Here is a 17,377-nt window from a genome sequence, read left to right on the forward strand (position 1 = left end):
ATTTTTCAAGACAGAGAGCAAAAAATAATGGTCCTGGCACCACACCATGTTATGGTTTGGAAGAAAAAAGGAGGAATGCATTACAAAAGAGGTGAGGAAGGGAGAGAAAAGGAGCAGCTGACTCCATATAATATTCCTGATCAGGCAGTGCTATGTCTGCCCGAGGATGGTATTTGAACGCCCCCATAAATGGCTTTGTGCAGTTAATGGAAGAACTGCCTTCAAGCCTCAAATTACAAACCTGGTAACGATTACTATTACACAGGACTACACATACTTTTTCAGGGACTACTAAAAAGAGTAATCAGTTAACAGTTACCATGAAAAGTTCCTCCACCCTGCTTCTTGATGCTATATATATATATATATCAAAGCAGGAATGACTGCTGAACTTGGCCCAGATTTTGGGATACACCTCAAAAGTCTAGCTTTTTATTATTCCTGTGCCGTTCGTAAAAGCAGGGATGGTACAGCCTCTGTGAGAGCCAGGATCGTAGTGCAAGGTTTTCTTCAGCAAAAGCCATGCTGAACTACCATTACTAGTTAGCAGGCCAAACCTGGATCAAGACCTATGTGTCTTCATCCGTTTGATCTTTTGTCGGCTCCTGTTCAGACGCACTGGACACGTCGTCGTCTGTCTGTTCACCTGAGTGATAGAGCATCAGCGCGTGGGTCTTGTGAGTAATAGTGATGGTGCAAGGGCCTTGTGCCCAGGGTTCCCCATCCACCTGCATTGGCATCTTTGAGCTCTTCAAGATCAACTGAAATGGAAAAACAAAGGAGAAGTTAAGTCAGGATAGGGGACTGTGGAATCTGACAACTAAGACAGTCCAGGATACTGCTTTCACACAGAACAATAATAGCAATAGCACTTAAGACTTACATACCGCTTCAGAGTGCTTTTTACAGCCCTCTCTAAGCAGTTGACAGAGTCAGCATATGGCCCCCAACAATCTGGGTCCTCATTTTACTGACCTCGGAAGGATGGAAGGCAGGGTCAACCTTGAGCCGGTGTGATTTGAACTGCTGAACTGCTGGCAATCAGCAGTCAGCAGAATTAGCCTACAATACTGCATTCTAACCACTGCGCCACCACAGCTCTATGCTAAATATATTTAATATGCACTAAACAATGTATTTAATTCTCCTCTATTAATACTCCCCTATTCAGGGGAGTAACCAAACTAGTGGAGGAATGAACAAATCCCTTTCCCATGGTCTCTTCAGGTTTGCATCTGTTTTATAATTTATTATTAGAATTTTATGCCTTTATTACTTTATAAGCACCTTAAGGCAGTGAACAGACCTAATCTCCTTCCCTCCTCCTCCCATTTTTCCCCACAACAGCCCTGTGAGGTGTTTGGGCTGAGAGGAAGTAACTGGCCCCAACAGAGGCCCCTTTGTAACCAACAGAGGAAGGCAGCAAGGTGGCAGAAGAGGCTTCTGTCACCTTGCTGGAACAATGTCTAAACTCTTCTGGAGAGAGAAATAAATAAGGAGATTTTGGAGAGGAGAGAGTTGAATGAGACAATAGTCTGCTCTGAACAATAAACAAGAGAAATGACTTCATTTTAGAAAAAGCTTTAGGAAAGTATAAGCATTCAAGCAACGTTTTTGTATTGAGTATATGATTATGTCTCAGTGTGAGGTAAATATTGGTTGGACTGTTAGAGAAAGTGGACTTTCTTGGGTACCAACAGAAGAATGTACACTGTTAAGAGAAGACAGTGGGTATATCCTTCTTTTTCTTCTTTCTGGACTAGCTTGGCAAGTTTTGAGTGACATTCCAAATGAATTGGCATTAAGATCCTGTGCTGAATATAAGATTATCTGCACTAGAAAGTCAATCAAGGCATCAAAGGGCATTATCCCCATTTGCCTCCATATCCACCAAAAATTAATTAAAAACATGTAAGCCAAACTCCAAAGTGTTTTGTTATGCGCCTGCCCCAGAGCTACAATCTCTTAATGTAATACGGAGGTTTCCTGGTTTGGTCTGTCTGTTTCCAAGAGCAATTAAACTAATGGGTGGTGAAGTCAGCCTCCATGCCCTGCCTTTTCCCCAACACATTTTCTGTTTCATTATTGGGCTCCAAATAAAAGGTTCAATCCAGAGTATGGAAAACAGCCACAGAGATATACAACATACCCGTACTGTATGGGCCTGTCCCAACCGGACAGGATTTGCAAGCTTCACTTGAATTTGTGCACAGTGAAATGAGCCATTGACTCCAACGACTTCCAGCAGTCCATCATCATGCCTGAAGTAGGATAAGGAAAGTTTAGGATCAGTAAAAACGTCCTGGACCCAACTGTCAAAAAGGTTATCTGATTATGTGTATCACAGCCCTGCCATAGTAAATAGCAACCCCCACCCCTCCCCAGACTGAGAAGATATGCTGAGAAACCCAAAAGGATAGGTATGGCCTAAATTTCGCTTCCCAATCCAACTTCTCAAGTCTCTGCTTGCAGAAAAGTGTTTAAAAGTCAGAAAGAAAAGGAGGTAGAAAATTGAAATGATGATGTAGATCAGGGCTGTCAAACTCTTGGCCCATAGGCTGGATGCGTCACACGCTGGCCACACCCACGCCCGGTTTAGGGAAGGGGGAAAAAGTCCCGATACGTCACGTGATGCCGCCGTGACAACTTGAGTTTGACACCCCTGATCTAGATGCTATTACCTGGCAAGAAAGAAGAAGCGTGAACACCAGGCCAAGAATTGGGGATGGAACAAATTATTCTGTGGGATCCTCAGGACCTTCGGAGCTTGGGGTTGTTTTTTTGCAAATTTTTCATTACCAAACTAGGTAACTTCATCAGTGCTATCTCTTCTATTGGAACAAATTATTCCTTTTTAAGATGGCAACTAAATGACCAACTAAGATGGCCAACTAAAAGATCCCTGAAAGGTTTCACCCTGGCTGTCGCCTTTTCAACTTACCAATAGAAGGAACTGGCATTCCTTTAGTTTTTATGACTCTCCTGGGTTAGGGAAAGTCCTAGAATCATCCGACAAGATCCTCCATATAGCAAGTAGCTTCAGGAGCTGTACTTTGAAGCAGCTTGAGTGCTGACAGCTGAGGGGGCGGCCATTTTGACAACTCAGCTGAGGGGGCAGCTGAGTTGTTGAAGAAGCAGCCATTTTGGAATTTATTTTTCAAATGGACAGTAAGTTCTGCCTTTCATTTCTTAAACATTTTTAAGGACTGTTATCTTTATTAAACTAAGAGAGGCTCTCTTTAGCCACAGTCTGTTATTCCTTTTTGAAGATCTGTGCCATTTTGGGTGTTTTCTTCATTGTTAAACAAGGAAAAAGGCTGCTAAGGCAAGCTAAAATAAGGAAGTATGAAGTATCTTTTTAAAAATACTGAGCTATACAACTATCAGATGATCCTGCTTGGATGAATCACCCCTGATACAAGGCTCTCCAAACCTTCCCAACTGTATATAATTGATATGCACTTATTACTAACCTACCTTGCTGGAGGATAAAGTTCATCCCCCATTCCTTCCCATAGCCGACAGCCACCTCCCCAGTAGGCAATATTTAGCACTATGATCCCCTCCAAACTGGGCAAGTCGATCTTCTCTCCATCCAACTCTAGCTTTAAAGATATACAACAGGGTGTTAGTAAGTTACACCTGTGAGAATGAATTCAAAATGTTAGCCATCTGGGGCAAATCAGAAGGGAACATAAAGGAAAGCGAGCAATCAGTTTGTATGGCCTCTGGGATCACCCACTGTGCTAAGCCAGAGATAATCATGATTTGGGAAGCATGTCTCCATCAAACCACTACCAATTTTGCAAACATGCAAAATAATACTAGCTTATTTGGCCAATTATTCTTTTGCTTTCCCTTGTTTTTTTTCAAACACTGCTTTTGCATTGTCAGAGGCCTGACTGGAACACTAAACAAACTGGGAAACTCCATGAAGCCTGGCCTGTTATGGAAGAGCAATTTATTTATTGACCCCATTCATACCTCATGCCAAGCCAGAAACAAACCAATCACATTTTGATTTCAAATAAAGGGTGATTCTCTCATGTAATTTAAAATGAATTGATCCAGGAAAGTTTCATGTATATGGTTACAAAAGCAAAAATAAGCACAAGTGAGCATCCAAGGATTGCTGTCTAGGACAAAGAAGAATCCTTACTTAAAAAGCTACTAAACATACTTATTGATGCCCATCTGCTCAGAATGCCACTAAAGCCCTTCCATGTACTGTACATTCTTGATTTAATGTATGTAATTTCTGATTCCACCTCCTTATAAATGACAAGATATTTCTAGGGAAGAGAGGAAACAAATTAAATTTCTAGGGAAGAGAGGAAACACGGTTATCTTACCTCAATCTTTTTGTTTAGATCCTTACATTCCTGAACTAAGCAATCTTTGGTTCCATAAAAAAAATACACAGCCTACAAAACAAACAAACAAACAAACAAACAAACTGAGGCAGGATTTCAATGAAGGAGAAGCCTGGACAGATGGCATTTTTCCGTTACAGAACGCACCTAGTTTCCAAATTCTTTTGAAGTGCATAGAATTTTTGCATAGAAATATTTTGAAAGAGCTAACTACCATGAACCATTCTTTAAAATTCTAATGCAAAGGGATAGAAAGATCCTCTTTCTTTCTACAAGCTACTCGGTTGTATTTTTCACTCCACCCCCACCCCCCACCCATATCCCTGGCCATCTGAAACAATGCACATCACCACTAGTGATTCTGAAAAAAACACCCCCATTTTCTGGAATTTCCTAATTTTGGGACCATCCGCGTTCCAGTTATATAATCTTTGTGAGATATAAGACCCAAATATTTTAATCCTCACAATTCATAAACAAGTCTGGTTCACAAAATCAAAGGTTTATTGGAGATAAAATGAAGAAAAATAAAAAGCGGTTGCAAGCGCGGCCTCTTAGACCCTTCCCAAATGGATTGAGTTCAAAGAGCACAAGAAGCAGCTTTCAAGCTACACATTTTATACTCCTACACAATGCACACCACGCCTAAGAATCCCTCCCAACTCCCCTTTATTGTCCTAAGTCATTCTTCAAGTTGTTTTACACTTTAAAGGGTCATCTTGACATTTCCTGCCTAACAACAACTATCTTATCATGTTTACTTTTAACTTCACCTTGGGCGGATGTTCCTTTTTACTGATAATGGTTTTGCCCAAGGCGTAGGTTCCTGTCTCCAAGGGAGCTTTTAACAAGTCATCACATACTGTTTCACTGAATACAATTTGTGGTCATTTTATAATAGTAAGTGTCAGCATTCTGATGCTGCCATGAAAAGAAGGAGACGAGGCTTGACTTTTCACCCACTTATTTTCTCTGTAGATAATATCCCCTAGGAGATGGGATGGGAGGGGGGACATTCCTGTGGGGTGAGGTCAGAAGCTGGGGAGACTGACTTGGAAGATGGCTAATGAGAAGATGAGAATTGGGGAATGGAAAGGGAAGGGTTTGGGGGTCAGAGGGTTAGTATCGGCTACAACGAAGTCGGGGCCAGATCTGTCGTACTCAATAAATGGAATATTTCAGCAAAGATTAATTGTTTGGGAGTGCAATTTATTTGAGATGACATCGAAACCTGACAGTAAGAACATCATAGCTTTTTAATACATTACACTTTATAAAAGAGTAACCTGTTATTCATTTCCTTCACCTTTATATTACATCTTGAAGATTTCCTTCATAGTAGAACTTGTGAACTCTTATGAGTCAAATTGCATTGATAACAATATACAGGTAGTCCTCACTTAATGATTATCACCACTTGCAACCATATTGGGCAGGCTCCATTACAGTTTAAGTCAAGGAATACCATTGTTATGCTCCTCTCAGACGGAGATAAACTAAGAATCTCCTGAATTAGAGACAGTCATAAAAACCACAGAATCCCATCAGAGAAAATAAATGCGTATCTACAAGATTGGATAAGATATATTCTCCAGAATGTACAGTAATTTAATGTAACAATCAAGACTACTGAACTAGGACTAGACTATTACTGGTAACTTTCAGCTAGTTACTTCCTCTAAATACTGTAGGGAGAAAATGGGTACAGTTTTACTATATGTATTTAGTTGACTTATTTGGATGAAGGACAGGTACATTCAGGTAGTCCTTGAATTACAATGATTCATTTAGTGACCATTCAATGTTACAAGGACACTGAAAAAAGTGATTTATGACTGTTTTTCACAGTTATGATCGTTGCAGCACTCCCACGGTTACGTGATCAAAATCTGAATGCTTGGCTCATATTTATGATGGTTGCAATGTCCCGGGGTTATGTGATTGCAACCTTCTGATAAGCAAAGTCAATGGAGAAGCCAGATTCATTTAACAACTGTGTTACTAACTTATCAACTGCAGGGATTCACGTAACAGCTGTGGCAAGAAAGGGCATAAAATGGGGCAAAACTCATGTAACCGCTGTCTCGCTTAGCAACGAAAAATTTTGGGCTCAATTGTAGTTGTAAAAGTTGAGGGCTATCTGTATCAGAATTTTTGGCCCATTCAACCTACCTTGTTGATAATCCTGCTAGTAAAAAGAGATGGAGTCTTCTCACGGTGCGCATGGAAGTTTAAAGCCATGAGGGCATCTGGCCCTACCGAAAAATAGTTATTCATTGTGAATACCTGCAAAGACAGGGGGGTGGGGGGAGAGAGAGGGAGGGAGGGAGGGAGGGAGGGAGGGAGAGAGAGAGAGAGAGAGAGAGAGAGAGAGAGAGAGAGAGAGAGAGAGAGAGAGAGAGAGAGAGAACAACCATCAATAATCAATGCAAAACTGGAAAAGAATAAATTTTCAAAAAAATTGTAAGTTTTGCAAAACACACACACACACATCAAGGAACACTATTAGGGGGTTTTTGTGTGTGTGTGTTTTTTTTAAAGACCTGGGGCTTAAGTAATGCCATGAGGCTGATGAAGGAAGTCCAGTCGGGTCATGCAATGTTCTTTTTGAAGAATGTGTGTGGATCTGAACATTTTGTTCTGCATCCTGCTCAGCACTGCTATGGCTTACTGACATTAAAGGGAAAAAAAATATTATGTCTCTTTGCAGATAAGGCACAGCAGGAAGACTAGACCAAATTTTAGAACTATTCTCTAGCAGAGAGTAGGACGGTTGAGAATTACATCCCCTCTGATAAAAGGGTGGGCTGGGGTGGGGTGGGGTGGGGCATCCCTGAACTAGCAACATTCTTCTCTTCTCCTGAAATGTCACAAGTTCAGACTAACATGGATATTTCCCATTCCCAAACTGTCAATAACAAGCCTTCAGAGGAAAAAATGTTAACGTACTTTCTTCCCTGTCAGCTGGCAGAAATAGCAGATAATCTACCTCTTTAGTACCTTACATTAGGATTGCTCTAAATTTAACCCAGTTCTCCTGAATATGCATACTTGCTTAAGAATCTTGCTGGATCCAAGAATCTAGCAGGTGCAAGTGGATTACCAGAAGTTACCCACCTACCCATAGAGGATCAGGTTCTTATATTATGGCATTTTAATCACTATACAAAAACATTTCCAAGCCTTACCTTCAATTTTCTTAAGTTGTAGTATCCTTTGTTTATTACCTGAACCTTCCACCTAAGAGAGAATACACAGATTGGCATTTTACATGGCAAAACAAGCAAAAAACAAAGAGCTAACAATGGCATCCTGAATAAGTTGCAAAGATTTTTAGGGGCAATGATAATTGTTGAACAATTTTTTCCAAAACATTTTGAGGACTTCCTGGGTTCATTTTGTGACTACTTGGGAGTGGCAGGCCCTTATAGTTGCCACTTGAATGGGCTGATCTAGTGACAAAATGTTTATCTTGGTGGGCACACCTTGCCATATAACCCTTTCAACAGAAGGCAAAACTGCAAAGATTGTTCCTTGCTCCTTTTCTAGCTTCTCAAGATGTTTGCTTCAATTCTTAGAATAACATTGTCTTTTTATGGGGATGTGGGTACTTTTCTATATTTTTATTTTTTAAAAAAAATACCTATCTGAAGCCCAGAGAAATTCTTGTAAGCAAAGATGGTGCTGAAAATTGTTGTGTGGTTTTACAAGATGTTGGCTTTTAATGTATTTAAATGTAGAATCTAAAAAAATTAATTAAAGTCAGGTGAGGCAGGAAGACCAGCAGCTGTGAATGGAGATGACCATGGGCATCTTAGTAATCTAGGTGCCACACACCGCCTACCTATGTACAATACTATCCTTTAATTTTTGTTCATTAAGAATGGATTAGCTAGCATAATGTTGCTTTTTGTTTCAGAGATCCCTGAAAATAATTCCACCTTGACTGTCAGGGTTATAAACACAGACTTGGAGGAAACATTATTAAGCAGGAAATGGAAAGCTTTGGTAGGTCACAGACCAAGCTGTCTTAGACTCCCAAATGCAGAATCCCAAATGTCCTACATGATAAAAAAAAAACCCACCAAGCGGATTTTTAAAATTTTGTGCTTATATATAACATGGTATATATGGCCTAAAACAATATTAGAAACAGAATCATCAATGCAAGAAATGTTCTAATGCCAGTGCAACTATAATGTAAACCTGTATTTAATGAGAAAGAAAGTTCTTCCAGCTTCATAAAGAACCACGCGAAAGCCTGTTCTAAATTTCAAGAGATTGGATTCCAGATCCAATTCAAGGAAGATCTTTTTCTTTTTTTTTTTTTGGAAGGCAGGAGCTGGAATTTGAGAGAGATTTTGCTTTCAAGCACTCACCTGTCCAACCGGATTTCATCTGCATCCATAATGTTATGTAGAATCTGCTCCGCTGGAACTTCCCCGGCATAGCCAGCGCCCCAGCCGAGGGTATTTGATAGATCATTACCTGTGCCAAGGGGTAAAATTGCAACCCGAGGAACATACCTTTCCTGTCCCTGTGAAGTAGAAGCATTAATTCGGGGTTAAGAGTTGAGATTTTATATGCCTGGCTGCCTAACATCTTTGATCCTTGAAATTTCAGAGACAGCTTGAATTGCCACTAATTGCAATTCTGCTTCAAGGATTCTTCCTTAACAGCATGGCTGGGCTTCTAAGGAAAACTATATACCTAATAATATTTGCAAAGCTTGGTGAGGCTTCAGCCTAAACAGGAACCTGAAAAAAAATTATATTTGACTTTTATCCCACTTTTATACTTTGTAAGTAACTCAAGATGGCAAACATATCTGATACTACTTTCTCATCCTATATTTGCCACAACAGCCTCAGGCTGGGATGAAAAAGAGTGACAAGTCCAAAGTCACCCAGCTAGCTTTTGTGCCTAAAGCGTTTCCAAATTTTTAGGCCAGGATCTTAACCATTAGAACAAACTGGCTCTTAGAAGCAACCCTTTTGCATTAATATTTGGTTTAGGGACAAGGTTTTTCTTGGCTGAACATATCACTTGGGGTGGAAACCCATGTTGTAATCTCAATTCTGGGTGTGTGATGAATCAGCACTTAAAGACTCTGCGCTTGTCATCTGGAAAGTGGATAGCCTGGATTCAAGACCTGAGCACCACACAATAGGGTGAGCTCCTGTTCTGCCCACATAGCAGTTCAAAAGCATGCAAATGCGAGTAGATTAATAGGTACCACTTTGGTGAAAAGGTAATAGTGTTCCATGCACCTTTGGAGTATAGTCATGCTGGACACAAGACCATGGAAAAAGTCTTCAGACAACGTTGGCTACCTCAGCCAAGAAACGATGATGAGCACTGTGCCCAAGAGTCGGAGATGACTGCACAGGGAAACCTTTACCTTTATACTCCATTTTAATTTTCAGGAAATTAGCATACTTTAAATAGCAAATTTTAAAAAATGGTCTGACACAGAAAAGAGGACAGAACATCTTGTAGAAAAAGTATGCTTCAAAACACACATTTCAGTCATGGGGGGAAATGGATTTTTATGGTAAAGCTATTATATTGCTGCATTATCCTGACAATATTGTACTGGAAAAGATGTAATGCATTGGCAAAGAAGCAAATCTGTGAATAACTAAGAAGAACAGGGGTTGCCAAGGTATTCTGAAACACCATACCTTTATTTTCATGCCATCAATTGCATCCAGGACCCAACCCACCGTGCCATCTCCACCACAAACAAGGACTCTGGCAGAATTGCTAGGTAGCCAGGTGCAAAGCTGGAGTGCTTTTGCCGGAGCTGTTTTGGTTAGGTCAAATACCTAAAAATACATTTTAAAAAATATTTAACTACATGACACTGTAGAAAGCATTTTTTTCAGATTAAATAAATTTCTACAAATATAGGTTCTGATTAATCTAACCTAACCTAACCTAACCTGACCTGACCTAACCTAACCTAACCTAACCTAACCTAACCTAACCTAACCTAACCTAACCTAACCTAACCTAACCTAACCTAAAAAATTTAGACAGTGCCCATCTCGCTACCAAGTGACTCTGGCCACAAGCCATAAAACCATATAAAAGAGACACACTTTAGTTAAAAACAGAATTAAAAAGGAAGAACAAAATAAGAACAGGGTTAAAAGAGAAGTTAAAAAGTGGAGGGTGGGTTCTCAAGCCACCAACCACCCCCAGAGTTGTGCATCACTTTCTGATCCCCACACCATTTGGCAGAAGGTGAGACTGGGGGCCAGCCTCACCTCTGGGGACAAGGTAGCCCATTAGGTTAAATGAGGCCTATTCATCTAAGCCATGATCTATCTATATGACCTTAAAAATGACAGAGGAAAATTATTTTTGTTCTATGGATTATTCTTTGCAGTCTTGTGCCATTTGTTTAAATCTTGTGAGCAACAGGGCTGGTCACCATGTAGTCTCCAAAACAATTGGAAAAACATTTTTCAAATGATATGGCATATTTGCAAGGTATCATTGTACTGCACATGTAAAATGATAACTAATGGTCACTATATTTATTTATTTAGAACATTTATATATCTGCGGAATTCATTCTCGGTGTCTCCAGGCGGCTTACAGAAATAAAACTCCAAACACAAACTCGAATCAATATAACCTTAGCCCCTTGCAACCACAATTAAATAAACCACTTGATCGGCTCTATATCATTCTGGGGTCCCTAAGCCCGCTGGCAAAAACTATTCTCTTCAGGGCCTTTTGAAAGAGCACTAAGTATCAAGTACAGGAAGTCCTCAGCTTACAAAAGTTCATTTAGTGACCGTTTGAAGTTACAACAGCACTGAAAAAAAAAGTGGATTTGTTACCGCTTTTCACACTTACGACTCTTGCCGTATCCCGGTGATCAAAATTTAGAGGCTTGGGAACTGGCTCATATTTATGATGGCTGCAGTGTCCCAAGGTCATGTGATCATCTTTTACCACCTTCTGACAAACAAATTTAAATGGGGAAGCCAGATTCGCTTAACAACTTGTTACTAAGTTAAGAATTGCAGCAATTCACTTAACAACTGTAACAAGAAAGGTCATAAAATGGGGCCAAATTCACTTAACTGTCTCGCTTAGCAACATACATTTTGGAATCAATTGTGATTGTAAGTCCAGGACTGCCTGTATACTAGGGATGTGCATGGAAATGTGGTTAATCCAGGCAGAAATGATTGGGGTGGTGGTGAAGTATGGAGAATGGGAAAATGTCAAGCAGTTTTCTTGGCAATGACATGTGTCAACATCTGTAGCAGCAATAGCTGTCAAGGAGAAACAAGAAAAAAGGAATGGGAACATGCAGGAAAGATCAGGAGGCAGTTGGGCCAGAGAAGGAACCCTAATCATCAGAGAGGGAGGGAGGAACAGAAGGGGCTGGCCAGTGGGATTAGGATTGGGCAGCAGAGAGCTACGGGAGGGAAAAAGAAAGGAAGGTGGGTGGGCAGATGGCTGGCTGGGCATCTTATAGGCTGGCTGGGGAGTTCTGGGAGTTGAAACCCACATATTTTAAAGTTGTTAGAGTTGAGAAACCCTGCTGAACAGTATCATGCTCATTTCTATACTGCAACGTTATGCATGTTTCTTCAATTGAATCCATCCTGATCACAGTGATAACAATTCCTTAGGGAGTTTTCAAGTTTCTAACCCTATTTAACCAACCCCCCCCCCCCCCAAACTTAAAGATGTCTTAAGTTATGTTTAATTTCTTATTTAAGCAACAAATCTACCTCATCTTCAGTTTCATTGTATCAATACAATTACCTGAATTGGATTTAATAAGATCTTGAATTGCCCTATCAGCGTTTCTCCCATATTGTTTCCACTCCGAGTATTGAGCAGAATTATTACCGGGGTCCAATTTTCCCCACAAGACTCAGATAGCTGCAAAAAAGAAAAAAGCAGAAGCAAGCTAGTTAGATCTGTATTGTCACAAAACAGCATCACCCTCTTATTTTTTCCTCATGCTTTTGAGAAATTAACTCTTAAATTGTAAAAGAGAAATGTACTCTTGCAAATTACTTAAAGAAAAATAAATTGCTTTATAATTTGTAGGAAATACCAATATTCCTGTTCAATGTAAGACTAAACCATGATTTACATACATGATTTATTCTGATTTTCATACGATTGCCATTTTGAAATAGTCAACAGAACCTACAGCCTGTTAGAATTCAAATATATAATAAAACCTTTCTATGCACCCAATGGTTATGTTTGTCCTGGTAGTGCTTAATATACAGGTACAGAAAAATTAATATCCACAATAGTTGTTAGACCCTATACTTAGATTGCAAAACTGATCTGGGTAAGTCTTTTAAACCAGAAGCAAGCTAACTTATGTGCAATTTGGACAGAGATTGAAATATAAAATAGAACTTGTTCAAGCAGCCAAATGGATACCTTAAAGGCTGGCTTTTCTTTGATAGAGCCATAGTAAAATCAACCTTTACCATTTTTGCCAATTAACAAGTGGCAACATTTATTTTGTTCCTTGATCTTACTATAGGATGCATTTTTTCTCCAGTCATTTCAGGAGCAGCTGAGTAAAGCTATAACCTACTAACCTGCATTTTACTATCTTTTATTGGGGTATTACAGTAGTTGTCACATGCTTGTATCAGAGGGATATTTTAGTACACTATTAACCAACTATTAACCCCACTATTAAGAAGTGCAAGTGTCCTGTTTTATAACATAAATATAAATTATATATTAACTCAATCTTCAAATCTAACATTAAAAAAGCACAATTAAGATATAGATTTTCAACAGAGCAACCCAGTCTATGAAACATAAAGTATGGATAATAAAAGCAGTTTTCACTATCATAAAGACAATGCTTTATGAACTTTTCTGGAGAAGCTATTTCATATCAAGTTGCCAACAAGCCCTTTATGTAAGTTATATATTGTATTGATGCAAGGGTTTCTTTCTTTCAATTTCTCTTCTTTTATGATTTTTCTCAGTGAACTACAGAATTAATCCAACACATGTATCCTATTTCTCCTCTTTGTTTTGCTCTGACTCAGCTCACAGCATGCAAGACCAAATCCACGCCCCCCCACCTCAATGATTCTGAGCTCCTGGAAACAGACATCAGCTGGAGAACAAACACTGTAGCACTGACCTTGTAGTCATTCATGTGTTTACTTTTACGCATCTGACAGACTTTGAGCAAGTAAGTTGGGGGGATAATGAGGTTGCGAAACTCTCCCAATTCACACTTCCCATTCTTCAAAGAATTCTGCATACAGTCATCATGTACAGTTTGCTGGCACCAAATACACCTGAAAGAAGAACAGTCAGAACAACATTCACAGCAAAGAAAGACTGGTTCCATTCTATTATTGGACACTTACAGAAACAATATCATTTTTGAGGGACTTAACAAAAAATGGTGCAACCACTCAACCATTGAATTAAAGCACATCAACTCTACTCTTTCCTTATTAGTTTCAGATGGATATTGCTGAAAACAAGTCTCTCTTCCATCTATCCTCACTTTTCCAGCAACTTTGCATTATTGCCAACATTGTTTCAGTGTTCTTCTGTGAATGGCAAATCTAAAGTTTTGTGAGACTTTTTATTTAGGAGACTAGGAAAAGATCATTGAATCAATAAAACGAATTTATATATATATCATTCTATATAACCAAATAAAATACTCTCTGAGTTTAGTAAAGCCAAACCCAAGCATTAATACCACAGAGCAGAAAAGGAACAAAAAGAAAGGACTTTGACAACAGCTTGTTCTGACCAAGCATAAATTAATTTATCAATAGTCAGGTAGGTCATTTTTAATAAAGGGAAGCTTGGCTTAAAACAAAACCAAAAAAATAAATAAATGGTGGGTTGGCACTATCACTTCAGACCCATTTTCGGAAAAAAGGATTAAAAGTCCAAGAGAAATAATTCCCATAAGCAGCCTCAATATCTTCCAAGCAACAGATGGACAATACATGTTCTATCAAATAAACATGGATCTGTTGGAGGCTTAGTTTATTTCGAAAATCCAAAAAAGGAGCCAGTTAGTCATTGAAAGAGAAAATAACATTTATAATTGTTCATATATATTATTTTGAATGTCACTGGACAATGTTTTGGACAATATTCTAATAAAAAATACTTTCCCCCTGCAGGGTTGAATAATAAGCTAAACCACATCTGTTTGAGTCTGAAAAAACACCAGATGCATTTTTGTCTTTTAAAAGAGAGTAATACAGGATAATCAACCATCAAATGAAGGCAAAAGGTCTTAAGATAAGAATGGGCAGAAGGTAGTTTTCAACAGCCAACACGATACTCAAATTCTGTACAAAAATAACAAATGAATTAGTAATGGATAATTAAAATAAGATTTATTAAAATAGAGATCAGTTCTGCTATATATTCACAGATAGAATTGATATACTATTGAAAAAGAATACCTTTCATATTGCATTATGACATTGTATGTAATTTTAGTTTTTTAAAAGCTTCATGGTCACAATGTGGAAAAATAGTCCTCAATTATACCAAGAAAGAAAAAGACACAGTATAGACATCAACAATTATATCCTCTGGTCCTTTCAAGTGAGGAAGAGTTACAGAAGCCCCCGATCAACCTATCTTCAGGGATATTGTGACTATAACATCCAAAATTCCCAGCAAATATTGATGACGTCTGTTAACTCTGATACTGGTTCTTAATGAAATACAACAGAGGTTTTATAAATAAAGCAAAATGCAGTTGCAATACATGTGAAGGGCCCCAAATTGAGGAAGGCTGAGCAATAGTGTAAAACAAGTAGCGAGTGAAGATGTGTACAAAGTAGATGCTTGTGAAAAACATTCCAGTAACTTTACATAAAAAGTGGTAGTCACATGCTAAATTAAGATTAATATATTCAGAGAACAAACAGGTTTCCTTTTTCCTTTCTTGGAATGCAAAAGGTTTCTTACTGATTGTATTTAATCTACTACATTCTTTTCATTTGTTTTTCAAATGTGAATATCTACAAAATATGGTTCTTTAAAAAAATAAATAAAGGGAAATTTCTACCCAATAAGACTTGAGATGCTATTTAGAAATCCAAATGGCTTTTGCCCTCAGGAGCAACTCCAGGAAATATTAAGGATATGTGACTCAACCCCTTGTGGCTCTTTTTATACCAGGATTTTTGCAAAGTAGAACTGCATTGTACTTATCTCTCAAAGCTTGTTTCCAGTGAAAACTCTGTTAAACCCCAAGCATCATCAGAGGTAGCTTTAGCAAAATCCTGTCCTATTCTTGAGTCCCAGGAAATTGCAAGCCAAGAAGCATTCAATAATTCAATTCTATGAAAAGCATATGCAAAAATCTCCCCAATGAAAAGATGCCATCCATAATTAAAAAGCGACCATTTAAACAAACTTGCATAAAACACAATGTAATGATCAAGTCCTAGAAATTTAAAGAGGATAAATAAGGAAGTGATGTCACTGTGTTATTTCCTCTACCACTGCCCCCATATTTAAATCTGCAGCATTACCTGTAATCACAGAGCTTGGGTTGTGTACCACATTGTAGTTTGCACACCACACAGTAGCTACACAGTGGAACATTGCCTCGAATCCAATGGTGCATCATAGAAGCCGATCTCCCATCTTGGCTTCTTGGCACAATTTCCTTGCATAGGAAATAACCATCAGCTTTCTTCAGGCATTCTTCATCAACACACAGCCCGCAGCAGTTGCAGAAAGCTCCCTGGATAATATGCTGAGTGCAGACACAGCAATAGGTAGGCTGGCTAAAGAAGTCTATATCTTGCCAATCATGCTTGCTTTTATGTAAGATATCCTGCAGAAGTCCTTGCCTCCGAGATCGCCGAAAACTGCACCACAAGGTGATCATGACTGGTACCATCACTGAACACAGAGTCCAGAAGGCCAAACTCCATTCTGGAAGGAATCCTGAAGATGATTTAGATCTGCTTTCAGCCTCTTCCATCTTCTATTAATTTACTGTCATTCTAGATAATTAATTCAATCATGTCAGGTAACACTAATTTGTAGGCCTAAAATAGTCTTTACTGTTATTACCTCATTAATTGGCCCAGTATAAAAATTACCAAGTGTGTTCATTTCAATTATCTTAATTATCCTATCACTGTATATCAAGAAATAGTTTTTCCTTAAATCAGATGAATCCTTTATCCTCAAAAGAAGAATTGATAGCCTCTTTAGACCAATAATTTACTCCTTTATCCACACTTTATTTCACAATGTCAATTTATTTTTCACGGTAACAACATTATTCACTTATTGGCTACAACCAATGTGTTTCCCATCTTATTAAATAAACAAACAACAACAACAAAAAACCCAGGCCAACCCCCAACTCAAACTGCAACCACCTCAGCTACAAAAAAACACCACATTTTTCTCCTCGCTTCTAACAATGCTATCTTGTTTCTTTCCCTCTTTGTTCAACACAGTGCTAACAACATTTCTTATTCCTGACCATCAAAGACCAATCATGTGTTAAGGGGGACCCAATCAGCAATTCCATTATATACACATGCATAGCATACTCACAACCGGGATGAAACAGAGCTTGATTTCCCTCTCATTTCCAATGTCAGTCCCTGCATCCCTGAGTCAGACAGTTGCAGCAGCTCCAGAACAAGTCACCTGAATCAGAGGAAAATGAAGAAAAACCTCTTTTTAAAACGGTCATTCATTCAGCCGGAGTTCCTCCTCCTATCTCTAGCCTTCGCTGCTGGCAGCTTGTATTCATTTCCTTCATTCATGTCCATGTTCATATTCATACCTGCTATCTTGTACATGTTTGACAAACTAATAAATAAAATAAAAATAAAAAGTGTCTAGGAAAGCAGATCACTTTAAACCAATCGGAATTTTAAAATTCTCCTTTATAACAAGCGTTATAAAGCAACCACCCTGGGAGGCAATTATCCTGCTGGACGTAGGATGGATTCTATTCTTAACCC

The 17,377-nt window shown here is 38.8% G+C and overlaps 1 protein-coding gene across 2 annotated transcripts; it reads right to left on the reverse strand.

Moving 5' to 3' along the window:
* Positions 1–452: 452 nt before the first annotated feature.
* DGKE (diacylglycerol kinase epsilon) lies at positions 453–17,008 on the reverse strand. 2 transcript variants are annotated; one of them, XM_070934816.1, is made up of 12 exons: positions 16,962–17,008; positions 15,917–16,396; positions 13,534–13,693; positions 12,168–12,287; positions 10,058–10,201; positions 8,753–8,910; positions 7,562–7,613; positions 6,546–6,659; positions 4,353–4,424; positions 3,478–3,605; positions 2,150–2,261; positions 453–761 (listed from the first exon to the last, which is right to left on the reverse strand). In XM_070934816.1, the coding sequence occupies exons 2-12, from the start codon at positions 16,372–16,374 to the stop codon at positions 570–572; spliced, it is 1,710 nt and encodes a 569-aa protein (XP_070790917.1). In that variant the 5' UTR covers positions 16,375–16,396; positions 16,962–17,008; the 3' UTR covers positions 453–569. The 2 variants fall into 2 exon arrangements, with proteins under 2 accessions (XP_070790917.1, XP_070790918.1); XM_070934817.1 differs by lacking the exon at positions 16,962–17,008 and having other exon boundaries at positions 12,168–12,278; positions 13,522–13,693; positions 15,917–16,344.
* Between the last annotated feature and the right edge of the window lie 369 nt (positions 17,009–17,377).

Source organism: Pituophis catenifer, unplaced genomic scaffold (genome assembly GCF_029215685.1).
Source record: "Pituophis catenifer annectens isolate HBS135680 unplaced genomic scaffold, rPitCat1.0.hap2 SCAF_2, whole genome shotgun sequence".
Taxonomy (NCBI): Eukaryota; Metazoa; Chordata; class Lepidosauria; order Squamata; family Colubridae; genus Pituophis; species Pituophis catenifer.